At 45.5% G+C, this 27,899-nt stretch overlaps 1 protein-coding gene across 3 annotated transcripts in view; it reads right to left on the minus strand.

Moving 5' to 3' along the window:
- Positions 1 to 1,617: 1,617 nt before the first annotated feature.
- Positions 1,618 to 27,899, minus strand: part of MAPRE2 (microtubule associated protein RP/EB family member 2) — a 144,299-nt gene continuing 118,017 nt past the window's right edge. For all 3 annotated transcript variants that reach the window (XM_046671640.1, XM_046671639.1, XM_046671638.1), the window contains 3 exons: positions 15,289 to 15,428; positions 10,787 to 10,945; positions 1,618 to 3,166 (listed from right to left, as the gene is read on the minus strand). In XM_046671640.1, coding sequence (XP_046527596.1) covers positions 3,092 to 3,166; positions 10,787 to 10,945; positions 15,289 to 15,428 — 374 coding nt within the window. In that variant the 3' untranslated portion in view covers positions 1,618 to 3,091. The remainder of the gene's footprint in view (positions 3,167 to 10,786; positions 10,946 to 15,288; positions 15,429 to 27,899) is intronic.

A 27,899-nucleotide genomic window follows, 5' to 3' on the forward strand; every position in this document is an offset into this window, starting at 1 on the left:
TTTAAGAATCTATAAGATCGAGGCCAATTTTAACATATACATTTTTTTTTATTAAATATGTAAAAAGATAAACGCAAGTCAAGTTATTCACATATTCAGAGACAAAAAACTATTCTACCATGCGACAATAGGTGGGTAATGTAAAATGAATGTGATACATCTGAATAAGACTTTTTCATCTATTAATGTCATTACTTATCTCTATTTATAATTAACAATACATATGTTTACATTCCTTTCAGTTTACATTTAATATATAACAAAAGCTTTATGGTGTACTATTTAGTAAAAGTAATCTGAATGCATATTAAACCTTAACGGAATAATGGAAATACTCACCAGGGAAGGGAAGAGTTCTTGGTTCCCTTCTGGAGTTTACTTCTCTCAGGTCAACAGGGTGTTTGTCTGTGTCTTTTCTTTTTCTGCTTTTCTGCTTAGAAAGAAGACGGGCTCTCTCTCTGCCCCCTGCTTCAATCACTTCCTATCTGACATGAGCAGTGGAAGTGCTATAACCAGCCACGGTGGGGGGGACCAAGAATGCAGTCCAGCTTCTGAGAGGGGGAGCAGAGCACACCCCAAAGGATACTTCTCGGCCCAGCAGGGTGATGCGTGACAAGGGGTCATGGAGGAAAGCATGTCCCGGATGCCAAGATGAGAGAAGGATGGGGTGCTGCCATCGGGAAGAAAGCAGCCCTGGGAAACCAGAGATGGTCTGCACAGAAGCTGGGGTGCAGCCGAAGAGGACTGAGGAACTCAGCTGTTCAAGATTCCCCAAAGCATCAGTGATGTCACAATGTGACGCAGCACAATGGAAGATATTTCAGATGGGGACAGCAAGAGGAATTTGTAGCTCTTCTCCAAATAAATGGTCTGTCCCAAGACTTCAGGAAGGAGGAATAAGTATGACGACTGGGGAAAGTTCTCTTTGCAGGCTAAGGTATCTGGCCAGTGTGTTTACAGCTGAGAAGGTTAGCGATTTTGGGAGGAATGGAGTAGCTGAGTGTCACTAGTGACACTTAAGCAAGTCAAAAGTATCCAGTGGTTTCTGGAGAAGACCCTGCTCTCCATGCATGTGCACCCACATGATGGGAGTTTGGGTCATGATCCACCTGGCACTGGATATTACTGAGATGTCCAGAGTAGGCAAAGAATGGCCTAGGAACCACTGAAATATGATCTGCATAGAATTATTTACTGTGCCTCTTTACAAGAGCTATCTTTTAAAAAAGGAAACTCAGTGGGTGCAACAGGCTTGGGGGGGGGGGACAATTGGTTAAGCATGATGCTGCATATAGCACAACCACTACCTGTAACCAGGTGTGGGAGGATGTCACTGCCGAGAGCCAGGCTTTCCAGCCTGAGAGAAATGAGCTGCCGCTGTAGTGCAGAGCAAGCAGGAGAGAGAAGAAAGGGAAACCAAACACCACAGAACATCTGTCCAATTCTGCACAGTGTGCTGTAATAACCTCAAAAATACAAGCAAACTTTTTCACATATAACTCAATAAATACCACTTTGCCGCAAAAGATTTATTTTGAGAAGACTTCTTTTGGTGGAAAGCTTCAATGCTAGACTTTAGAATTAGCAATTCATCAATTAATAAAGAAATTTCAAAGCTTTATGATACATAATTCAGAAATTTATTTTAAGCGTTTAAGAGGAAAGTGGGGTGGGCACACTTGTTTCTTGTTTTCGTTGCACCTGCTAAGTCCAATAACAAGTGAAAGTAAATCTAAAGTTAGAAACCAAGTGAAATGAATGATCCAGGAAGGGATGCCATCTGTCAAAGGAAAAAAAAAAGAAGGCAAAGATTTGGAAAGATACTAGGAAAATGTGCAAATATTAGTTAAAAAAATAAGGAATGCTTTTAATTCATTAATGTTTCCTCTATTTCTGAATTGCCATGGTTTAGCAAAGGTCAATGACAAGGAGGGCCCTTGTATTACAGACGGGAAATTCCTTATTCCAGAAGGTACTGGGAATCATGGATTTTTCTGTGCTGTCATTCCAGTGTCAACACCAGACTTCAGAACCATGATTCTCCCTTGGAATTATGCTCCGATTAATAAGGTCTGCAGTCCCAGGCTTCCAGCAAGTGTGCAGCAGGGTGCACAGAACCCTGAAACTCGGGGCTGCACACTCTGAAGTCATTCTTTAGTAGGAGTCCCCTAGTGTGGCGAACAGGATTTGGGCTGAAACCCACACAAGGAGGGAGGGACTGAGGCAGGTGGACCTGTACCTACGCAGACCCCCTCTGGACTGCAGACAACTGATGACAGCTTCTTGGGGAGTGGCTGCCCACCAAAGAGGACCCTGAGAAAGAAAACAGCATGAGAACTGGGGTGGGGGAGAGCAGGGGCAAGTGGTGAAAGGGCCAAATGGAGACGGTGTTTTCCTTGAGTGAATGTCTTTCAAAACTAACAACATTCTGTGTGGTTGTCTAACATGCTGATGTGTGAACACTGCCGGGCCCTGAAGTCCTAGTTTTGAATCCATTTTTTTTTTTTCCCTTTAATGTTGTGAGTAGAGGGAGAAACTGACTCTGTTTTTCCCCATGAAACAAGTCACTGTCATTATGGCTTTCATATCAAGTATCTCTTTCCCTTTGTTCCAATTTATCACTTGACCAAATTTACTCAGAGGTTAGACTTGCAAACATCGAAGCACCACAAATGTGTGTGACATCTAGTGACACTGGGTTGAGAAATGCCAATATAAATACCATATATCAAATTACCATTGTTTCACACCAGGATAAAAAGGGGGTGTTGGTGGTGGTGGTGGTGGGGTGGGGAGAGTTGCTCTGGAAAGAAATGAAAAGAGCAGAACCAATCTCAAGCAGCCAAGTGGTGAAGTTGAAGGTATGTGACCCCATGATCTCTTGGGTAGGCCGCCGAACGGCCGGCTGCTAATGCGTCTTGGCAAAGGAAATGGGAACCGAGCGCAGTGGCTGGTGTATGTAACAGCGCGTTGATGTTAACGGCAGATTGGGAACAACTGGTTTCTGCTGAGCTTGAGGCCACACATGTTCCAATTCTCCAGAAGAAAAGTTCCCATGCAAAATGGAAGTGTCGAGAGCTGCCACCACGGTTCAGTACTCTTCCTGCTGCTGGGGCTGCTGCTCATGGACCTGTTCCTCTGCTTCCGGCTCTTCAGGGTGGCCCTCCTGCGGGGCAGGGGGAGAAGTTTCAGCTGAAACAGTTTACTGTGCCTGAGGCCACGCAGCGTCCCAGCCCCATTATCACTATGCAGGCAGTGAAGAGCATGGAGTAGGCACAGCTCGCCATGCCAGTGCCTCCTTGCTCCTAGGAGCCAATGCACACACAGCAATGCCTTCGCTTCCCTGTTCCATCAAATGATGGATCATTCTAGAAGCACAGTCATCAGGCTTTACACACCAAACTTTCCTTCTAACCGTTTTGGAAGGAAATCTTCACAGAACAGATTACATATTTTCCTACCCTCTGTAAAAGAGTAAACCAAATACAATGACTCAAGAGCATCATGTTAGCCTCGGGTGAACCTGTTGTGACACAGCACAGAGCCCGAGGTCCCTGTGGTGTGTCAGATGGTTACACCCATGATGCAGAGGTTCTGATCCGTTCCCTGTCCTGCTGTCATTCTTCTCACCCGGTGCCATGTCTGCTTGAAGTAGACCCTTTGTTATAACCCGTTACTCATATGATGCAGAGAAGCAACATGTTGGAGTGGGGTGGTAAGGAAAGGATAATAATCACGGTTAGTGGGCTGCCCCGGGCAAGGACGCCTCTTCCTCAGGGGAGCTCAGGAGCTTTAGCTCAAGGACTTTGGGACATCTATTTTGGGTGTGTGAGGCCTTTTTTGCTAACTTTCCGTTTACTGACTGGGACCCAGGGGGTTGAGGTGTTCCTCTACTTGGCTCATTCACTTTCCTGAGCCAGTGAAGCACGTCATGAACCATCACGAACACCAACTCCAGGGAACATCAGCCATGGTCACCCTTAGCTGCAAATTCTTTACTTTTGTGACCTCACAAAGAATAATTAGCTCTTGATTACCCAAGCAGAGGGAGTGCGCCTCATCAGTGGGGCCGACTGCTCCCCGGCTCCCTCAGGAACGGGCACTGTTTCTGCGAGACAGTTGGGAGCACACACTGGGACCTATGTACGTGCTTGTCCTCTCGTACTTTGCACACTCACTCCCTTCTTGCCCTGAGCCATCCTCTTCCTATCTGGCCCATATTCCCTTTAGCTGAGGACACGCCTGTCAAGATCCAACTCTAATATGGTAGGATCATCTCCCCGGATCCCTGAGCTGGAGTGATTTCTTTCCCTTCTCCTACAGCACTTGGTCTTCTCCTTGGCTATAAAACTCTGACTTGTAATCTCGTTTGTCTTGACTCTTGTGGCCTCACCCACTGGATCCTGAGGCTACTGAAGTCAGGGATTGGGCCTCATCCATCCGTATCATACTTCACTTACTGTGAATTCAATGCATGTTGTGTCGAGAGGAAGAAATCACAGAGGATGCAAGAATGGATGACCAAGACTACAGCCAAGGTCACATGCTACTTATCTTCTGGAAGGCAGTATAATGTCAAGGTTATAAGCATGGACTCTGGAGTTCATATATTTATGAATGGCTTCACTATTTACAAGCTGGGTGACTTTGGGCATAAAACTTAACTGTGCTGTGCCTCAGTTTTCTCATCTGTAAAATGGAGGATATAACGAGTATCCATTTATCAGAGGTTTCAATAAGTTTCACTGATCAATGAATCAATGGAGTCACTGAATTCAAGAGAGGACTCAATGAGTTAAAATAGGTAAAGCGCTTAGAATAGTGTTTGGCAAGTGTGAGCTGTAATTATTACTTCTTGGTGGGAGGACTCTTTGGAATATACTTGAAGTGAAAATAATTTTTAGGAAAGTAGTCTTTTCTGTGACGACAGTAGAAAGTGACAGTAGAAATCAGAAAAGTAGAAAGTTACTCAAGACTTGGGTTCAAATGTAGCATGCCCCTTACTGGCTTGGCGCCAAAAGACGGAGTATTTAATTATTGCTAGCTCTCCCCAGGCGCATGCCCACACCCCATTCTCACCCCCAGCACTGCTCGACCTCTGCGATGTGAAGGCCCAAGAGCCTACTCTCTGCCCACATCATGCTGTCCTGTGGGCCCCTCACTCCTTAATTCCTTTACTGCGGGTGTTCTTCGACCTCAGGACCCTGACGCCCTTCACTCCAGCTCTGCCAGCTCATCCCAAGGCCCCTGGACCGTCACGGCAGCATCCTCAGCGAACCGCTATGCCCACTGCTTGGCACACATGAGGGTGGTCCTCTCATGGGGAGGAGGAGAGCACGTCTTGCTGGGATAGTGCAAGAAGGAAGAGTCACTGGCCTCCCTTACTAAGTGCGCTCCTCTTGTCTAGGGGCGAAGGAGGAAACTAATGCTCTAGGAATGGCGGACTGGGAACTGCCATGTGTTTGTTCTGCCACATGTTTCTCCCTGAACCCTCTCTCACTCACTGCCTTTGCGCCAGAATGAATCACTCTTCTAAGCTTTACATCCTTGATCTCGTACTGCAGCTGTGAGTGTGAGCGTGAGTGTGAGTGAGTGTGTGTGTGTTCCCACTGGCTGGCTACACGGCTACCTCTCCAGCCAGGCTCTGAGCCCCATGAGGGTTAGGGATGTTGATTTATTCATCATCCTAACTCTTTCACAGCAGTGTGGTGCCTTCCGTTATCACACTGCTCAGACTGCAGCTGGTCTGAATTGTGCTTTTCTTACATAACTGTTTTTGTGCATGTCAGGCAGCTTGATGGGAAGACCTCAGAAATGGGTACCTGTTTGACGTTTTACAGACAATCTTGTGTGCTCATGTCCCACTTGGGAATTAACTGGGATAATGGAGTCAACCCAGGACTGAAAATCAAAAGACTTAGGTTCCAGTGTCTGTGGGCCTGTGACAAGCTGCAGGACCAGAGACCCACTCAATTAGGCCCCGCCTCAGGCCTCCTCTTCCTACCTGTTGAGCAAGCGGCTGGGTGTGGGGCCCCTGTCTACAGTTCTGTGGTCTCCAGCTGGCCGAGGGCAGCTCCCTCATTCACAGGGCACCACCATGATGTCATGCATCTGCAGGAACTGTGGACCCCAGGCCACTGTTACTGGGTAGTATCGGTGTAAAGAGCAAACTTCCCAGGTTACCAGTGGATTGCTAATGCTTGAGGTGCGAATTAAGGCAGTCTGAAAGTCTGGGAACCTATCTGTGATTCTGAGGCAGTGAAGTTACACAGCACGACTGAGAGCTCCCAGCCACAGAACACTGTGCAGGCTCACAGAAAAAACCATGGTCCTTTTCTTATGCGCCATACAAGAATGAAGAACTTAAACACACACGTAAGGAGAAGGCCAGGCAAAAAGTATGCCCAATATGTGACTATGCACTTGAGTGCCACCTACTTACTTAATTCTAATATTTGTGTATCAATCCATCACCTCTTTCTAAATGTTTAGCTGAGAGTGATTGCATTACAGTTCCTTATTCTTATGATAATCATTAGAAAGACAAGCAAGTTGGAAGTCAGTCTTGAAGAAGGCTCTTGGCTGCTGGGGGAGGAAAATGGGGGCATAGGAGGGAGGAGGGGTCTTCTTGATGAAAACCTACTTCCTGGATGGCTTCCTACTTCCTAGATGGACGAGGTCTCATCTACTCAGTCGGCTCACCTGCCACCACCCACACCAGCCGCATCCGGCTGTTCTTTCCTCTCTGCTTTGTTCGTGCTGTTTCCTCTGCCTGAAAAAATACTCTCCCAGTTTTAGCTCTATAACTGTTGACATTCCTAGTCATCCTTCAACATCCAACACAAATGTCATCTTCTCTGTGAAGTCTCTGCTTGTCCCTCTCCAGGCTGTCTTTATTTGCTCCCCACACAAGTTTATTTATGTCTCTATTATCACATTTATCATAATCCGACATATCCTGTTAGTGGTCTCCCTGTCTGTCTCTCTCACTGGGACTGTGAGCTCTTCTGAGGCAGGGGCTATGCTTTCTTTCTGTATACCCAGTGCTTCATCCAATGACAGGAACACAGGCTGTATCTAAAAGGTGTTGGTTGAGGGGGGAAGTATCTTTAGGTCATTTAACAATGGCTTCCATGACAGTATCTCAGGAAACAAGTGCCTGTCAATATGCAGGTGCACCTCAGCTGACAGATCCACAAGGCAGCAGCTAACCAACAAGTCAGTCCAGATACCTGTGGCCCCAAGTTCAGTACTAAGGGAAAAGATAACAGAATGATAAAGGCACTGGACAGCTGGCTGGCGATCTGCTCTGGAAACTTCCATTAGGTTTCTACAACTGCAAATTGAACTGCCTCTGTTTATTTGCATACTCAAAACTCCCATCTGGATTTCTATATCTCCCAAACATGTTATTCTAGGATTGTTTGACCATAAGAATCAAAGACCAGCCATCACCAAATAAAGACTTAGGGAGGAGGCCTCTCCAGCAAATACCTCCATGTGAAATGTTAATGCAGGGTTCATCTATGTTTAACGGAAGAGCAAGCACTCAATCCAGCTTTTGATTCTTTAGCACCTCTCTTGTCTCCAGGAGAGAGACAACCAGAAATCTCCGCCTCTCAGATGTGCACACACAGTCATACCAATGGCATCACAAAGTACTGGCCTTTCTTCCTAGTGTGCACATCATACCTGCATGTCTACCCAGCACCAAAGCGTGTGAGTGGCCTGAAAACAAGACTCAGTGTCAGAGTCAAGCATGGTGGGGCAAAAGGAGGCTTCTGAGAGTTTGGGGGGTGGGTGCAGCAGCAGAGCAACCTCTGAGCGCATTTTTTCCAAAGCGATGCCTTTCCTGGGCAAGGGGAGAAACTTTTTTTAAGGTTCATGCCCTCAATGACAGAAGCTGGATAAGCTTCTGGGACTCTGCCATAGAAACAAGAGTCCTTATGCTCAGGGAGAAAGGCAAACACTTGAAGGCTTTAAGGTGTCTAGGATGATTCCTTGAACCTCTAGGGGGAGAAGCAGAAACGAGTAGGCCAGCAGCTCCCGAGCCTCTCTGTGTCCTCCTCTGTAAGAAGTGTCGTGTGTGTGCACACAAGCACACAGGCAGTGTATGGAAAACAACCAGCAGGGTCCAGACACATGGCAGATAGTCCTCCCCTTCTTTCTATATAGAGACCAAGGTTTTAAAAGATGGGTCTTGTCACGTTCTAAACAAGGAGACTTGGCATATTCCAGATCAAACAGCTTATTCTCTATAGAAAACTCAGTATAACCTGATGTGTTTCTTTTGGAGTTGTCCAGACACAGGGTTGCATTAGAAGTTATCAAGGAACAAGAAAAATTAAGGTAGCAACTGCGTTGGAAGATTTTGCTCCGGTAACCCACACATGTAGTTTGTCTTACGTCTATTTTCTTTTCCAGATTCCAATTGCCTGGTTACTGTCTCTAAGTCTCTTCTTGGATTTTGGATACTCCTTAGCATACAGTAAATGGTGATGGTGATGCCGCTGTCGCTGTCTGTCTGTCTCTCTCTCCCCTCCTCACTTGTGGTTAGGGTGAGAAATGTAGACAGAGCATGAATGTAATACCTAGCACATGCTAAATGCTCAATAAATGTTAGCTATTACTACTACCATGTTCCCCATTTAATAGGCAGTTCAGGCTTGGAGAAGGGAGAGCATGAACTCAGCCCTCAAGAGTTCAAATGCAAATCATGTTGCTTACGCACTCAGAACTTGGGAATGTAATTTCACCTCTCTACTGCCTTAGTTCCACTCATCTGTAAAATGGGATGACAACACATATTTACCTGATAGGATTCTCAAGAGAATTAAAAGATCCGACAAATGTAAAGCTCTTGGCTCTCCCCCCTCAACTCTCATCGCAAAGAAAGGAAGCTGCTAAAACCTTACTCAGTCTTAATGACTGATAATGCTCTGAAGTATTACTTCTGCTTGGGGTGTCTGGATTAATTGCCCATACAATGCAAGAATGGCGTTCTGAATCCAGACTGCAGCAAGTTGGTGTTGGGGTGTGTGGGGGGGTGTGACGTGAATGGGAGAAGAGAAGCTGAGTGCAGTCATCTCTGCAGACCCCTCTGAAATCACACCCAGGAGGCAAGAGCTCTTGCCTAAGGCTGGCCCTGCCTGCCACTAGCCTGGAATTCAGTGGTCCATGTCAATCGTCAGTTTGGAGTTTGCCTGACGGTGTTCCTACACGAGAACTCCCTCTTGGGACAAGATCTGGCTCGAGGTTAGATTCAGAAGGCTTTCCTCCCACTGGAAGCACAGGGCTGGGAAGAGTCCATCCTGCACGCGGCCTCGCTCCCGTAGGTGGGCACTGCCATGGACAGACAGCAGCACCATTCACTCGGGCTCCCAGCGCTGCTCAACCCCAGACCTCATGGGACTTAGCCTCAAACAAGCTTGTGAAGAGAATAACCGTAATTCATCTAGTGTTTGACAGACTACAAGGCACTCTCTACAAACAGAACGTTATATAAATGCCACTCTGGGTGGTGCAGACACACTACAAATCAAGCTTTGGTTTCCTCCATCAGATCCGAAAAGAATGAGGACCATATTTTGTGAAGCCATCACTATCTCTGGGACCTGGTCAGGCTGATTCCCAGGGCTTCAAGATCTACAGTCTGAGCTAACCAAGAAAGAAGTTTAAAAAAAAATAACTTGGGGGAAATGAAAAAAGTGGTGGAGAGTCCCTAAAACCCAGACAGTTTCTTACAGTTTAGGAAAATTTCATAGCTAGGATTTTAATCTTACACGGAGTAAACATTTGCCTATTATTCAGCTGGAATAAGACATAAAGTAAACTTGCTGGTGGCTTGTTACAGTCTATGAAATTACTCACACACATGTAACCCAACCATGGAGCCCTCAGAACATCCACGGGCCTCCCGGTCAAAAAGACCCTAATACTTTCACAAGCTTCAACCTGGCCTGAGGAGCAGCTCGAAACCCCAGCCTGTCCGCTCTTGCCTTCCACAGTGCAGCCCTGTGGAAGGGAAGGCTCTGTCAGGCTCCCACTCTTGCTGCCAGGTACTGGGCCCTTTCCCTCCCTGTATGGGCAGACTTGGGGTGACCCTCCTTGGTCTCTGCCATTCATCCTGCCCTTTCCTGTCCTTGCTGCTTGAGAGTCTTGTGCCTCCGCTGCGTCTCACATCTGTTTTCTACCTATGGACACAGCCACATTCTGGGTCTCCCTTTGGCGTATTCACTGGTGAGCAGCAACCCTGGTGGGCTGGTCCTCCCCACGGAGGAGGCCTTCTAGAATTATTTTTCAACAAGGGGTTGTCCCATAGTGCTGCTCTGTAGTGGTAATAAGTAACCACGACGACCAGCTATGAAATAAAAACAGTTGCAGGGCTTATGGTGACAGGAAAAGCATCTAGATTAATTTCTCCTTTAACCACACTCTGATCTGTCATGAAGAAAGAAGAATCCTTACATTCCTACTGCTCATTTGCTTGGAGAGCTGAAAACCACTTGAGATTTGGCTGCATAAGCCTATTTTTCTCAATCAAAGTCCCCTTACTCCCCTCCCATCCACCCATCTCTTCCCAGATTAGTTTATGAAGGCATGTCCCTTGAGCTCGGGTCAATGGATCACGATGATAATGTTTATTCCTCTGGGAAGATCAAATGCACTGGCTGAGCTGTAATTCTCACTGAGGTCCCAGGGTGCTAGCTGAAGGCACGTTGCTCATGCACCTTGACCACAAGTGTCACTTTAGAGCACAGGGGTCAACAGCTCCCCTCACACTTACATGTTCTTCCGAAGCATAGAGGACTTCCATTAGTCGCTGCACGAGGTCATCGTTTTCCTGCCCATGTTCTTGGCAGAGGAGCTCAATTTCTCTCAACTTTCCGAAGTAGAAATCCCTTTCCTTTTCCACGCCTTCAAGGGCAAGTTTTAATGAATGTACCTGTAAGGGAGTGGGGTGGAGAAGACAACCCCCAAAATAAAGTGTAAGAAATGTGACCAACTGTGCCTGCGTATAAAGACCCGAAACATGAAAGGACAGACATGCAAAAATAACCGATGTGCAAGCCTGAGGGAGAAACAAGGAGCTGTTATTAGGAGCCTGAGTCTGGGCCAAACCGTCCAACTTCCACAGCACACTCGTCATTCCCTCTGTCAACTGACTGTTTATTCACCAGAGTCCGAGGGATCGCTCTGCTTGATACAGTTCCATCCAGGCTCCAAATAAGCTTTCCTCTCCTGCTACATGGGCTAGAGCACACCTTTTTCCTAACTTGTTCATCCTCTGCAGGGAGATGAGATAAGAGAATGGGAGGAGGGAGGAGAAGAAAAGGAGGGAGGTTGTCTCTGTGGTTACTTAAGATGTATTGTGAGGGCCTGCCCTCCTCTCTTTGCATCACTTGCATTAAGAGCTGCCCTTAGTTTTGGACCCCTTCATAAATGTTCCTGAGCCAAACTCGACAAATGCTCTCTACGGAGAAATTGGGTCTTGGCTACACAAGGAAAAGTGGGCGAGACTAAAAGCCAGGCTGAGTGCATCTGTCTTAATTTCTCTAGTTCTGACTTTAGGAACATGACAGGAAAGGTGGGAAGATATGGAAGCTCCATTCCTCCAGTGAAATGGCCCAAACTCCCTTTCGTCTCCCATGATGCTGGTTCAAGGACGTTCTGGGGCTGTGCACCTCTCACAGTGATTACAGAGACAGTGCTGGTGAAGGGACGGAGACACGGTTGAGGCAGAGCCCGACAAAGCTGTCATCTGGGCTGAGGAAACACTGAAGGGCATGTAGATAGATCTGGTCTCCAATTCTAGGCTGCCACACTCCTACAGGCACAGCAGCTATACACAGGCACAAACCATCACCCTGTCCTGCCCTGAGAATCCCTTGCTTGTTTTTTTTTTTTTTTTTTTAACTCTTTGTGCATTTATATTCATGCAGAGAATATTCATTAGGAGGTGAATTATGTCCTTCATGGCTATCCCCAGGTGAAATCTTTCAGTATATTAAAAATCATCCTTAAGAGAATTCCCAAAAGTTACATTTCAAATGGAAAGTTTTTTTCTCTCTTTCTAATAACTCTGGGCTTTTGTACATGCTGTTTATCTGTCTGGAATGATTGATTCATTCAAACATATACTGAACACATGCAGTGTCTAGCCCCTTCCTGCACACCTGCCAAATTCCTATCGATCCCATAAGACTCAGGGACACGGTCCCTCAGAGTTACCTCACTGATGCCCTCATGTAGCCACTTACAAAGCAGCGGAGCATTAGTCTGCTAACTTTCAACTCCCATTTCTGATAATACTATGGCTTGGACATTTGTAAAAACTGGAGGCAACCAGCAGCCTGAATTCCAGGAAAAAGAAAACTCCCTTTCTTCTAGAAATGCTTTCTTGCTTTAAAACAAACCAGCCCCCTCCATGGGCTTGGCCACAGAATCCCTCTGAAGCCTGTGTTGGTGCCAGCAGACGGATTCGTGGCAGTTTAGGTGTCTGTGTCTGCCAGCTCCCCCTGTAGGAGGCAAAAAGGGTCTCTGGACACATTCTACCCATGAGAACTAGGTTTGTCTGCCTCTTGAGAGTACTTCGGTCTGCGCAATGAGCAAACAGCTGAGGCTTCTGTAGAAATACCCAGGCCAGGTCGGCCTTTGGTAGTATTCCAGATGCATTAGGTAACAGATGTGCGGCTATAAACATTCCCTAGTAAAAACCAACAGGAGCTAAATTATATGATGAAAGACCAACTGGCAAATGAAATTCCATTTCCACAGTCCCACGCACAAAGCCCGAGCCCGCCCGGCTCCTTCACATATCACAGAGGAAGCCTAAGTGGTGGAGGGGATGCTGGGGATGGCCCCTTGAGAAAAGTCCAGAGGAAAGGATGAGAGGGGGAAGCTCTCTTCTCCCAATTCTCCACACCCTCTCAGTGTCCACACACTGCAGGTCCTCTCAGTCCTGCAGCCCGAGCCACAGTCGGCCTGGGCTAACCAATGCCCACCCTCCGGCCCCCAGGGTTCCCTGAGCACAGCAGTGACTCCGCCCCACTGCCTATTTGCTAACCCACTCTCCAGGATCTGTCCCTAATGATTTCAGTCATGTCGTTTTTTCCCCTCTGTCTTTTGATTCATTTCTATCATTGGAACTGTCTAGCACAGTGGTACTTTTATAGTATGTCATGGGAGACTGCCTGAATAAAGGCAGGAGGCCAAGTAAATGAGAATTCTTAAAGTTTATGGCACTTGTCACTTTCCCCATTACTGCTGTAATTCACCCTTCAGCCTAGGCATTTTCACTCAGCGCTTCCTTGTCCTAGTGTCCTCAGTTCCAACACAGAGATGCCTCTGTGGCTACCCACCAGCTTCAGGGGGCCACTCTGTAGGCTTGAAGACAGAAACTAGAGGGAGCCGTAACAGATAACCACAGAAACGGATCTGGAGGAAGTGCTCAGTAAATGTCCGTTGAACGAAGGCTCACAATTTGGGGTGTGTAGGACCTTCCCTCTGAGGGAAGGGGGTGGGGAAGCACACACTCCTTGTTGATGTGAATGCATCGGGGGTAGGTGGGGAGTGAAGCCCTTTGGAAGTAATGAAGGAATTACACCAAGCAGAAGGAAGACGACTGGAAGGTTCCTCTCTATTTTCTCACCCTGTCCTCTCTGGGGTGGCATTTTGGACAGCAGGACAAGGTCTGGGTCCCTTGGGGACATGGGGCTCTTTGACTGGAGAGTTAATGGGAACCTAGAGCCAGCCCCAAGGTGAGGAAGTGGGGCTGGCTGACTAAGGCTGTAGGGGAGAGGGGCAGGAAGGACCTTGAAGTTTCCATGTGGTTACACTTTGGGTTGGAGGGTGGAGAACCTGGGTGTGGTAGAGAGGATGACAGGGAGGAGAGAAATCACGAAGACACATGAGATAATAGAAACATCACAAGAATTTGGGTTTCTAAGGAGAAAAGAGTTATAAATCTAAAGTAGAGACCTACGCCTGATTCTCTTCAGGTCCACTCCATTAGCTCGGAGCCTCAGGCACGAGGCCCAGGGCTCATTAAGGCTGTCCTAACCGCCTTTTCTCTGAGAAGAACTCATTACTGGAAATTCTATATGGGCTCAAACTGCGAATCAGCAGGTAATTAGAACATTCCACAGTTTCTAAATCAAAGTTCTACCCACTGGATGACTTCAGGTTTCACCTTTTTCATTAAAGTGATCAGAAGTGTAAAAAAAATACCCTAGTTAAGCAAATGGCTGCTTTGAAACTAGGTTCTTGATTGCAAATATACAATTATCTCAAAAACTATTTCCAGACTCTTGCTGGCTCATCAAGCATCAGATTAATCACTGGGATTGGCCCAGTGAGTGGCTGGGAACAGCCTGAGGACCTTGAATCAAGGCGCCTCTCTCAGTGGTGGGAGTAGCCAGGATCAAAAGCCTCTCTCGACTCAGGGCGAGGGTAGGTGGCATCCGCAGTGGGCTCTACACTATCAACTGTTTTATTACTGTTAAACTATGTATGATCTTAGCCGAAATTAGCCACTGTTAGTTAGAAAGCATACCTAAACTTTTACATTGAAAATGTCAGACAGTAGAGCTAGAATGACTGTAATCTTGAGGAATATTAGACAGAAGGGAAAGTTCTTCTACTTAAAACACAACTGTGGCCTTTCTGATCCCTCCAATATTGGGTTCAGTGCTCCTGTGGCACCAAACTTCTGCTGTTGTGGGAAGTGCTGGGTTTTCTGCTTTGGCTTGTGTAACAGCCGAGCGTTTGCAATTGCTGTGCCTAAGTTCTGTGAGGGGAGGGACGGTATCTCTCTGGCTGCCATTACATTATTAGCATCAAGCACAGGGTCTGTCATATAGAACAGGCTTAACAAATAGCTGCTGAAGGAAGAGGGGGAGGAAGGGAATCAGGCAGCCTAAGCCTAAGGCTGTTAACACTATCTAGACTGGCCAGAAGTGGGCAGATAAGCCACTGTCTAGCCTGGAGCTCATGACAGGTACTGAGGTGTGAGGGAGGCATCGGCTGGCCTGCAAGCTTGCATTTACCTGGGACTGAGTCATTTGTCCTTCTGTCTTAGTGTATAGCTTTGAGATTTGTGACTAACATCTTTTATTCATAATGGGACACTGATTTCATCTGCCCAAACACTTCCTTTTATTCTAACTTGCTTGAAACCACTGAGTCTGCCTCACCTTCCCTCTCTTATCGCAGGCCTAAAAGGGGCTGCTCCCTCCCCCCTTACGCCTGTCACTGCTCCCAGAGACAGGGCCAGGGATGATGAGTTACCTGTTCATTAAGCTGTATGACCTGTGTTTCTAAATCTTTATCAGATTTGGATGCTGAGCTGCTGGACGAAGCCCTTTTGGCTGATGAGGGACGAGAAGGTGTGGATCCTGGTTTAGATGCTGGACTTGATTTAGCCGCACCTGAAAGTAACCAGAATAAATTATAAACATTGGCAACATTAAAAATGCTTTTTAGATATATAGCAAACGTATGATATAAAAGGAGTTTACCAAACAGTATAAGAGATGAAAGCACAAGGCGAACTTGGGAAACTGTGCAAAGATGAGCTCAAGGATTAATGTCAAAGGCCAGCTTGAAGGGGCTCCCAACCAGTCACACTTGGGACAGTTTGCATATCAAAAGAATAATAGCTGTGACGTATTGCAATGCACTGAACAAGTAAGAAACTAGTCCATACTGATGGAGAAGGCAAGGAGGGAAGATATAAAGATCTTCTTTATAGAACACCGAAAGCTAGTAAATAGAAGAAATGTTAGAATTAGAAAAATCACAATTTTGTAACATCCATAACTGATTCAGCCAAGGCTCATCGATTGACTCTAAAACATTAAGTGAGAAGTTTTGGGGGAACAAGACATTCAGACATGTCAAGGTATTGCCCTATAAACTACTTATTAGACAGGGAAAAAGATATGGCTTTACAATGGGGAGGTCTGGGGATCAGCACCTTAACCAAGCGATTCAAGAGCATCACAAGTAATACGAAAAAAAAAAGACCACTGATTTCAGGTAAGACCCCACCTACCTGGAGCTCAGCTCATGACAGGCTCTCACTATCTAGAACATGACACAAACCTAGGGAATGGCCTCAGCAGCCCAAACAGGAGCCACAAAGTAAATGCAGTGAAGTTTATGCACTTCATGGATTAAGAAATTCAGAGGCATGACTGGGGGCCCACCCATTTGGTTTTACTCCGAACAGAGTTCCAGCAGGTGGCAGCTCCCAGTCTGGCGTAGGCAGTCCTCCCATGGACCCAATTCTCCACCACCATCCCTCATGCTCTGCTCCTCTAGAAGGCTCTTGGAGGGCAAGAGACATGTCTTATTCAGCTTTGTAACCCCGGTGCTTGGCCCAATGCTTGGTAAAGGAACACATGTTTAAATAAATACAGGAATAAGTCAATAAAATTTGGTTAAATGTTTTCCAGTTGTACAGTTTTGTTCCTGCTTTACAATTTATTAGTGCCAACAGATTAGAAAGAGGCAGGGGTTATAAAGGCAAGTGTGCTGACAGCAGTTACAAGTTTCAACCAATCTCCTAATTACAAAGGAGCAAACAGGACAACTCAGGGGCCTGGAATCATTAGTTACAGATGCAAAGTCACACACACCCTCAAGAAACACTGACAGCATCATGCCCTTGAAAATACATCCCTCTCTGTTATAAAGGAAAAAAAATTTTTCTTCCAAAAATATGGCGAAATACCTGATATATGTTAAAAGGAGAATGAATAAATTGAGTATTTTGAAGGGTAAATCTTCAGTGACCTGGAAACCTCACTTATGCAGAAGAACTTCCCCAGGATTCTAGACGCTGCTTTGCTTTGTGATTCTCATACATCTGCAAGCATCCTTTATCTTGGAAGGCCACATAAAACGCTCCTGGAACACTACTTCCGTGTCCCATTGGCCAGGCTCTCTAGCTGTAGGCCAGGCCAACAGGGTAAAGAAAATAACGTGGAGAACAGCAGGGGAGCCAGGGCGAGCACATGCTGACTTGGCAAGGAGCCTTCTCTGAGGGCAGCCACTGGTCAGCCTGACTGGGGAAGCAGCTTTTGAAAAACCAAGTTACTTCAGATCTTTTTATAAGCAACACGTCATATTTTAATATATACATGTTTACTAAGTGCCTTCCATGAGCCACATACTGGAGGTACCTGCTCTCCAGAAGGTCCCAGGCATGACCACGCTGAACGTCCTCAAGAACAAAGCAGTGTTCTAGACTACAGGACCATAGAGTGTGATTCTGGCTCTGCCTGAAACACTCCTTCCCCCGCTCCAGGTGACTAAGTCTACCACCCTTCATGTCTCAGCTTAGGTGTTGCTGCTCTGAGAGGCCACAGCACCTGGAACCCTTTGTGCACAGTGCCTAGCAACTGTCACGATATAGTTACTCATCTAATGTCTCCTTCTCCCATTAGACAAACTCCACAAGGCAGGAGCTGCATCTATTTTGTTTACGCTCTATGTTCCTACAGCCAATCACAGTGCCTGACCTAGAGGAGACACTCAATAAAGTTTCTATAATTTATTAAACAACTCCTAGGAGAGGCATCTATCCATGGTAACGACACGAGAGAAAGCTCGAGGAGCTGATGCCAACATCAAAGTCACTGACAGGAGGAGCCAGCAAAACACAAAGGAAATGAAACAAAAATCAACAGCCTCCCAGAAAGAGATCTCTTACTTGGTTCCCTTTCAAGATCCTCTTCCATTATTACTTAGATCCTTATCTATGGAATCAGGACGATAGCTCAAGTGGGTAAATTCAGTCAGTAAATGGTTAACTCTGAGTAGGGGGGAGCAAGGTGGTTTGTGCCAGGCTGTCCAAGCCTCTGCCACGTTCACTGCCTCTTCTGAAGCCAACAGCCCTGAAGAAGGGGGCTTTCCTGGAGAGCACGTGACCCACTGCCCACCCAGGCAGTCCTCCCTAAGCAAGTCAGCATCTGCGATGCGGCCGGTTGTAATAACTGAGCTGGCTTCATCAGATACACGCATGTTCTTATACTCTCCGCCTTGTCCAGTCTCATGTAAATTTTTAAAGGAAAACATGGAAGGAAGAGAAGCTGACTGCTTGTAAAACAGGACTACCACGAATTATATCTTCAGGATATCATCAAATGCAGCTTGAGAAAAACCTGAAATGTTTGGCATGATGTAACAGTAGAAGGGGTCATGGGAAGCCAAAGCCCCGTGCAAGGCCAAGTTGTCAGGGAAGAGAGACGATGAATAAGCAGAGGAAGCTGGCTGGGAGAGAAACACGGGGCCAGGGGGGGACGCTGGGGGGCTCACAGCCCAGAGGCCAGAGCTGCCGCAGTTACCGACAGCAGTTACGGCTCTCCCAGTTCCAGCCACATGTAGCCTCACAGGGAAACCCTGTTTTTTCTTGAAGAAACACATCCTTTGCTATCGACAGAGCCCAACTTAAAAATGCCTGTGGAGGGGGCTGGCCCTGTGGCCGAGTGGTTAAGTTCGTGCGCTCCGCTTCGGTGGCCCAGGGTTTCACCGGTTCGGATCCTGGGCGCGGACATGGCACCGTTCATTAGGCCATGCTGAGGCGGCTTCACACATGCCACAACTAGAAGGACACAACTAAAATATACAACTATGTACTGGGGGGATTTTGGGAGAAAAAGCAGGGGGAGAAAAAAAAAAAGATTGGCAACAGTCGTTAGCTCAGGTGCCAATCTTTAAAAAAAAAAAAAAAAAAAGCCTGTGGGGGTCTGACGTGGCAAAGTGTGGTTCAGAGTCAAGGCCTTAAAACAATGTCTGTGTTTCATGGATCCTGTCAAGGTCAGTTGGGGGCAGAGTCCTGGGTCTTTCACCCCGGCACATGCATGTGGCTTGTGGGTCTCCTCGAGATGAGAAAGATGAAGGAAAAGAACATCAGACTTGGCGTCCCCTGCTGCCGGGCAGGGCAGGGATGGTGGAGAGAGGGGGTTTGGTCCACGCTCCCCGACCTATACTGCTAAACGAGGGGTGAAAGAATAGGTTCTGCCCACGCCCTCCCCAACCCCCGACAGTCACTAACTACGTGCAGTGCAGCCTGGAGAAAGGAATGGAAAACAAATTTGAAAAATTTAAAAAGAGAGCCATTAAGTAATTAGTATTTGAAATTTAAAATAAGAGGGGTTTTGAAATTCTAATTTACGTTGTTTGAAAAGAAAATGTTAACGAGAGATCAGCACCCCTTACTTGTACATTTATACCTTCTAATGAATAAACTTGAGGAAATTAAAGAACAGGAAGGACGTGGGGAAGACCTTAGTTATCTTCAGAGGTTTCGAGTTTAAAAAACCACACAACTAAGGGTTAAACTAAAAAGCCCATTTTCAAAAGAATGTAAAGTGAGCTCTTTAAATCATCGCAAGCTGTAATTTGATACGGAAGTAATTTCCCCTCACAGCTATCATACCATTAACACACACTAAGAAATACTAAATACGAAAATTTATAAAAATGAAAAGGAAACCATCTGCTCATCATCTTTAATGATTTCATAGTTTATTTTTTAGAATAATAACAGTAGACACTATTTTAAAGCATATCACCCTCATTAGACAGTTAAGAACCAACTCTTTGCTTATTTGCTTTAAAAGTCTTCTGTCTTCTTTCAGACAACCATTCTCTAAAGTGTGCCCAGCTTCTGGGGGCTCCAGATATTCTCTTCCCACTTACCTGGGCCACTATAATAAGGATGTTATCAGAAAATTGTAGTTATCAATGTCAGTAAATTTAACATTGGTAGAACACCTCTGTGTAAGCTGCCATGTGTATTCCAGTTTTGTGAAGTGACCCCATAACATCCTTGATAGCACCCAATCCTGGTTTGACATACTGGGGTCCTCAAGGGCTGCCTTCCTGCTTCCTAGAATGTCCCCTGGTCCACCAACGATTTCACTTCTGTGTCTTCCCAGGCCTCTTTGCTCAGTGATGCTTATGGTGAAAAACATTTACATAATGGCTTTTAAAGAGAGTGCAGTTACTCTGGCTATAATACAGATATAGATTTTTCTCTTGCAGCTATCAAACATTTCAATTTTTTTTTTCAAGGTGCATTTGATGATGTCCTGACAACATAATTAGTGGTAGCCCTCTTTCACAAGGATCATTTTTCCCTCAAGCTTTTCTCTCTCTCCCTAATTTTCCCTTTCAAAATAAAAAGGAGTTTCAGAAGCAGAGGAACACAGACATAAATTCTGTACAAGTCCCTGTAATTCCCTGACTTTACCCATTCGATATGGACATGATTTACAATGCTAGTCTTTGAGCAGTTGTGTCTTAATTAATGCCTTTAGGATTTGGGGTATAAATATGATTCTAAGACATTTTAACCATAGTTGTAAAAAACAAAGAGTGGCCTGATTCATTGCCTTGGTGAAGCCAGTGCATCGCTGCGTCTAATGTCAATAATTAGTAGCTTGCTTAATGTTTATGGAAAATGCTACAACGTTTTGGGCACAGGAGGCCCAATGAATTCAGAATGACGAAGCAAATAAAAGCATTGTACTTGACTTATCCTTCATGGCCAGGGCTCTGATGGAATTTAGAAATTCTTCTCACATAATCTACCGTATTCCATCTGCCAAAATCATAAACAGAGGAGCTAAAAATATGACATTAATACTGTTGACAAGAACCACAGAGACATTTAAAAACATGTGCACTCACACACATACACACTCAGGAAGCAAGCAAGCACTCTCCTGGTCATCCCCAACTTCTTCCGTACTGTGAGGGAACACTCCCTTCACCCCTGGGTCTTTCTCACTCAAAAACCCCACAGAGGCGGGGTGTGGGCAAAATGGGTGAAGGGAGTCAAAACGTACAAACTTCCAGTTATAAAATAGGTCAGTCCTGGGGATGTAATACACAGCATGGTGACGACAGTTAATAATACTGTATCGTACATTTGAAAGTTGCTAAGAGAGTAGATTTTAAAAGTTCTCATCACAAGAAAAAAAAATCGTAACTATATGTGGTGATGGATGTTAACCAGCCTTTTCTGTGATCAGTTTGCAATATATTTAAATATGATATATTCAAATATTATGTTGTACACCTGAAATATAATATGTCAATTATAGCTCAAAAACAAAACCAAACTCCACAGAACAACTGAAACACAGCAGAAGATAACATGGCATCTACATTGACTACGGATAGACTGACATCACTTCCTTATTCCCTATACCTTGGCAAATAGATTTTATTTTTAACTGAGATAATGAGCTCGGTTAAAATAAACAGGTAAATAAGGCCACTGCTAGGGGAAAGAGGATGGGGCTGGACAGATGGGAAGAGAGACTGCCCACAGTAAGAGGGTTTTCTACGTGACTACACTGACCCCACATCAATATGACTGTCAGCTCCCACATAATTCTGATCACTGTAAATTCAAGATCTAGTCCTTTCCTCCAAAAGTGGCTCCATACCTTCACTTTGTAGAGTCTGTAATCTGCGCTGAGGGCAAAAGCACCTCGGTGGCCAGAGGTCAGTCCAAATGGAACTTTAACAGGGTTCCAGGATGCCCTGATTCATGAGATCATTAAGAGGTTGGTTCTTTTACTCTGAAATTAGTAGTTCATAGCCTTTGTGGTTTCTGTCCTACTAGTGCAGCCAGTGGCCAAGTTTGGCTCTCCTACTTCAGTGTCAGCTCATAAACATGGGCAGCTCCATATGGCCGATCAGGCACCATACACATCTTGTGGGAATGAAGACATGGTATAGAGTTGGGTATCCTCCATCTTGCCCCTAGGGAGACAGTGGTTAAGCGTGGAGGCCCTGCAGCCAGGCGGCCTTCATAGGAATCCTGGCTCTGTTACTTGCCAGGTGGCGTGACTTTTGCTGCCACCTGGACTTCTTTATGTTTAAGATAGGAATAGCAGTGCCCGTTCCCAGAGCTGGGAAGAGTGCATGAGTTAACACATGGAAAGTTCTTACACAAAAGCCTGGCACAGAGTATGTGCTCAATAAATGTTAGCTTACATTATTATTACTCAGCAAATGAGACCTGACTCAACTAATGAAGAAAAAGTACACAGGTTTCCCATTTCTAGACAAAATAAAAAGTAAACTGCTGAAATAAGAAAATGAGACTCATTTTAAAGAAAATCTTTACAAAAATTTATTAGCCCATATCCACCAATGAGCTCCAAGGCATAGGTTCCCCCATTCCATACTCTCTCTATCTTGAAAATCAGCGAGCTGAAACTCAAGTCTCTGCTCCTTCTAAATTACCCTGATCAATTCATCCATGCAGCAAATATCTATTGAACCCCTACTGTGTACCTGGCAAGCTGTAGGCACTTGGGATAAAACAATGAATGAAACACAAAAGATGCCTGTCCTTGTGGAATTTACATTCTAACAGGGGGAATTAGAGAATAAACAATGTAATAAATCAATAAGAGACGAAATAAACTAGAAAGCAAATGCTATGGAAACGAGAAAGGAAGGGAAGAGCAGGGGCAGGGAGTGTGGGTAGGAGCTGGTGAGTGACCGTTTTAAAGAGGACCTTCAGGGGACAGCCTGAGCATCCGCCCTGAAGACCACAGTCTCAACTCCTCACTCAGACCCACAGGACTTCCACAGGCCACACTCAGCCCGAGTCCACTCAGAAGGACAGGGATCAGGAACACCGAGTCCTCTTGGTGGGAGTCCTGCAGCACAGACGCAAGGAGGAGAGATCCACACCAGGCATATGTGTGTGGGGCCCAGCTCAAAAGTCTCATTCCCCACAGAAGCCAACACCTCTTGTGACAACTCCATAGTCCATAGTCACAACTCTGTAGTCACAGCTTCCAGGATCCCCGCAAGTGGCATGCCAGTTGCAGGAATAACCCTTATTTCTTCAGGGCCTCGTTGAAAAAGTCAGATTTGAGCAAAGACCTGAGAGAGGTGAGCTGGCCCTTGGGACAGCAAGAAGGAGAGCATTCCAGAAAAAGGAAAGGCCTAATGCCAGTGCACGGGCCCTGCCTCGCCTGTTCAGGAGCCAGGCCAGATACTGAAACTGAGGGAGCATGGGGCACTGCAGGAGGAGAAGGTCTGAGAGGTGCTGGAGGGGACAGGTCATGCAGGACCTCAAAGGCTACTGTGAGGAGGTCGGCTTTCATTCTGAGGGAAAAGGGAAGCCACTGCAGAGTCTTGAGCAGAAGAGTGACGTGAGCTGACTTCGGTTTTAGAAGGCTCACTGCCTGCTGTGTGGACAACACACTGCAGGGGGTGAGGACAGAGGCCGAAGGGCCAGTTAGGGGCTACTGCAGGAATTCTCCTGGCTATGAAGAGTGAGTGCTCCAGACAAGTTTTGTTTTTGGTAAAGTATTTACAATGCTATAGTTCAGAAAAAGCTATTATATACCCTCTAGAACAGGCATCAAATGTTCAGCCATTTTATACAACTTTGAATTGTGAAAGATTAACTACAAAGAAAAGATATTCTGTGATCAGTAGCATCTGCTATTGATTCCAAGGGGAGGGCTGAAGAAAAAGTAGGCAGTGACAAGAATTATGAGTCAGTCTGTGTCCCTCCCAGTCCACTGCTCAAGGGTCATTACAGAGTATGATAACTGGCTCTGCCCCGGGAGAGCATGCCAGTGAGCTACGCTGAAAGTCAGAGGCCTAGGGAGGGTGGGGCTGCCCCTGCACGGAGAGCTAGCGCCTGAGGCTCCCCTGCCCTGACCAGTGGTCACAAAGGCTGCCCTGTGATGGGCAAGAGGGCCTGACTCCACTGAGCATGCCCAGCCAGTATGAGCATTCACAAACCGAGTTACTTCTGCCCTGGTTACTGTCCCTGCTGGAGATGATGTGCTTATTTTTAGCCATCATGTGATTCTCCAGTATTTTCCAGGCTCTGCTTGAGTCACTCTGGTTTCAGAGAATTTTTCATAGGGGGAAAAATGCAGGAAAGAACTCTTCATCTTGAAATGGCTCAAATATTAAAAATTCTAACTTTTAAATAGTTATCGGAACATGGTGTATATTTTTTTTGATAAACTGACTTTTCACACCTCTCACATTTTGGTAGGAAATTAAGCATGCTCTGAAACACATTAGGTGCCAACCAATCACCCCCTTAGTTCAAGTTCTTGTTTTCAAATTGTCTCAGAGAAATTTCTATGAAGAAATGGTCAGGATCCCTCACCCCGATGAAAAGAATACACACCAGAGTCCCAACAATAATTTAAGGGAGCACCCCCTTGCCTGTTTGCTGCAGCAATAAGGAAAGCTAGTGGTTGAAAGAACCCAACGAACTGAGCCAGACACGGAGAATAAAGACACACAGGTGTTACCACGACAGCAACATCATGGTGTCCCCATGCTCCTGGTATACAGCAGTCATTTACACAAAAACCTTACAAACCAACACAGCCATTTTAGGGGAGCACAGTGCTTAATCACTTGACAATGTTCGGTCAGAGTCCTACTGACTCCACCGGCAAGATCAGCGTTTTAGGTTGTTCTTCTGATGGTGGCAAGTCTGTTGTGCGCCGTCACTACTATCTTACCCACAACTCCCTTGCAAAGAGAGACGTGGCCTGCAGCCAGAGAGCAGGTGGAGCTCAGGGAGGTGAGAACCAGAGTGGAGGCCCACTTGAATCATCCGCTGTCCCCTACGTCACCTGGCTCCTGCTCCAGGTTCTCTGCTTCCACCAGCCACCACCAAGCCAGAAACTTGTGCAGCAGGTCTCCTCGGCTTCCCCTTTCCTTTATTTCTCATGTCCAATCATCATCAAGTTTTGTTGATCATACCTCCTTAAAGTCTCTAACCCATGGCCACGACTGTGTTTAGGCCGCCTTCCTCTCCTACATGGTTTGCTGCCACAGCTTAGCTAGTCTTCTGGACTGTAACTGTGCCCTCTCTGCGTGTTCTCCCTATCAGAGTAAACTTGTACTTAAAACCTTTCAATGACTCCCGACAATCCCCATTATATTATAAAGTGTAAACCTTTGTGACTGACAGATCCTAAAGTGACCCCTCACCTGCCCCCAATGATCTTCACCTCCTGGTGTTCCCACCTTTGTCTAGTTCCCCACCCTGGAGTGTGGATGGGACCTCTGACTTGCTTCTAACCAACAGAATATGGCAAGGGTAATGGGATGTCACTCCCATGATTATGGTACTCTATATATGACTGTGTTTTGCTGGCAGACACACCAGAGAGACTTCCTCTACTGGCCTTGAAGTAAGCTGCCAGATAGTAAGTACCCATGTTGGAAAAACCCACATGGCAAGGAACTGTAGGTGGCCTCTGGGAACTGAGAGAAGCTTCCAGCAAGAAACAGAAGCCTCAGTCCTGCAGCCTCAAGGAAACTGCCAACAACCCAAGGAAGCTTTCCCCAGTTGAGCCTCTGATGAGACCACAGCCACAGCAGACACCAAGATTGCAGCCTGGTGAGATTCTAAAGCACGGAACATGGCTAAGCTGTGCCCGGGCTTCAGAATCTGTGAGACAATACATGCGTGCTGTTTTAAGGTACTAAATTTGTAGTGGTTCTTTTGCGGCAAAAGCACCTGAATATGATCTCTTAACTCATTATACAAGGGCCCCGCTCACCTCTGCAGCCTCACATCTCAAAAACTGCACAGAACCCACACTTCGCTGAATAGAGCACATTCTCTTTTGATTTCAACATTCTGTTCTTCCAGCTTGCAATGTTCTTTTCCATGCGCTTCACTGGGCTAACTTCTACTCATTCATTAAGCTTTCGTGGAACCTCACTCTTTCCAAGAAACCAAACTAGAATACACAAAACCAGCTCAGGTGACCTTCCTACACACCCTGATAGCACTTACCTCACTTTACTGTTACTGTCTGTTTGTCATCAGGCTTCCCCACTAGGCTGTAACTTCCTTGAATCACTGTAGGGTCCAGAACCTCTTATAGAGCCTTAACAAATATTTGTTAAGAGACTGAATGAGAATTCAAGTCAAGCTTTCACACAAAGGACAAGGAATCCAAGAAAGAGAAACTGTTGTTTAAGAAATGTTTTCTGAGCGACTGTAGTGTGCCATGCTATCTTCTAAGCTACAGTGCAAGGTGATGAGATTATTGGAGAAAATTTCAAAAACAGCAGTGTTGGCTTAAATACTGCCTTTTCCTTGATCTCAATGGACATGGCAGTCATTTAAATTAAATCATTTCAACAAATACTAAATGAGAAACTTCACTCTATCAGGCAGTGGGGAAACAATGATTGGACAAGACAGACCTGATTGATAGTTTAGTTAACCCAATTCCAAGGGAGTCAAGAAAACTCTTCAACTCAAAACTGTTTTCTGTTCCCACCCAACCTATCAAGTGACACAGAAAGGCACCAAAAGTAAAGAAACATAGGTTCATTGGTGCTCTGTGATATTCTGCTTATGGAAACTGAGACTAAACACCAAATCATCACCCTTTGAGGCCTGTCAAGGTTTATTGTCAGACTTAGAACCAAAATGCCAAGTTATGATACCTATGGAGAGAAAAGAGATGATCTATCAGAGTAATTGGGGGGGGGGGTTAGTTGTAGAACTGATTAATATTTCAGCATATTTAGGGAGGAGCTGTATAAGAACGACCCAATGCTGGCTATGAAAGGACCCCATGCTGTTTAAAAAAGGGCTCGGATGGTTTGCTTCCCAGGTGCAGGTGGGACAACAATGGAGGCCATAGCCCTCTTCTGCCAAGTCCTGTGTGAGGAAAGGGCGTGGCAGGCTGAAACAGACGCCAGTTTTGTCTGAGGGGCTTACTGTTCACTCTGAAATCACCCAGGCCATATACTCAGAGAATTATTTGAATTGAAGGGTTAAAAAACCAGAGATTAGTAATCCTACAAATCTAGGGCTCAGTATTCTGGGCTTTATACACGTTTCTACTTTAGGGCTGATAAGAGGCCTGGAACAACCGGCTTAATGTTTCCTGCATTTACGAATGTAGATAAAATATAACAACGCTCACCCAAGAGCCTCTTGCAGGGATGAATGGGAATGTTTTTGAACTTATAAAAATTATTTTTAAAGTAAATGTCATCCAAATCGAAGAGCATGTATTCTGTTTCCAGCCTTTCAACACTGTAGACTCGTCTATTTCTTCCATACACCATGCAATTTGAGTTTGGTCTGTGAAAACGTACTGTGGTTCAGTACAGTGTGAGGAGGAGACAGGAACATAAAACAAGACCATATCCATGTCATCTGAGAGAGGCAGTATAACATAACGGTTAAAGAGTGTGGGCTCCGGAATCACACAATCAGGCTTCAAATCTTTGGTCCCCTACTTCTAGTGTGTGACCCTGGCAAATTACTGAACCTCTCTGTGCCTCAGTTTTCTCAACTCTAAAACGGGCGTATGATACTATCTACCATTTAGGACTGCTGTGAAGCTAAATTGAGCTAATACATATTTAGTGCTTATAACAATAGCTGCCACTTAGTGTGTACTCAAATATTTGCTAACCCCCTTATATTTGATGACTCCTTCTACATTTTAAATGTTTTCCTTTTCCCTAACTTTCATGAAAAAAAATTATATTCACATTAGGTTTACATTTTAAGAGTTATACAATAATAGTAACAACATTTTATAGGTTTTGAACTTTAAGCTTTTAGAAATTTGAGTTTTAAAGAAAACTATGACATCCTCTGATTCCAAAAAGCCAAAATAATTAAAAATTGCAAATTGAATTAGTAAATCCTCTGTCAAAAATGTTGTCTCAGTAAGCAAACAAACCGGGATGGAAATGAAAAATGCATGGTTCTTCCTAGGAAGAAGCCCTTGGCCTCTTCCACAGACACTGCCAGAAGATTCCTATCTGAAGCTCCTGAATTCTTCAAGACTTTTCGTTCCTCTCTGTGGAATATTCCAGACTCACAGATATTCAATATC

Source organism: Equus quagga, chromosome 9, assembly GCF_021613505.1.
Source record: "Equus quagga isolate Etosha38 chromosome 9, UCLA_HA_Equagga_1.0, whole genome shotgun sequence".
NCBI classification, from domain to species: domain Eukaryota; kingdom Metazoa; phylum Chordata; class Mammalia; order Perissodactyla; family Equidae; genus Equus; species Equus quagga.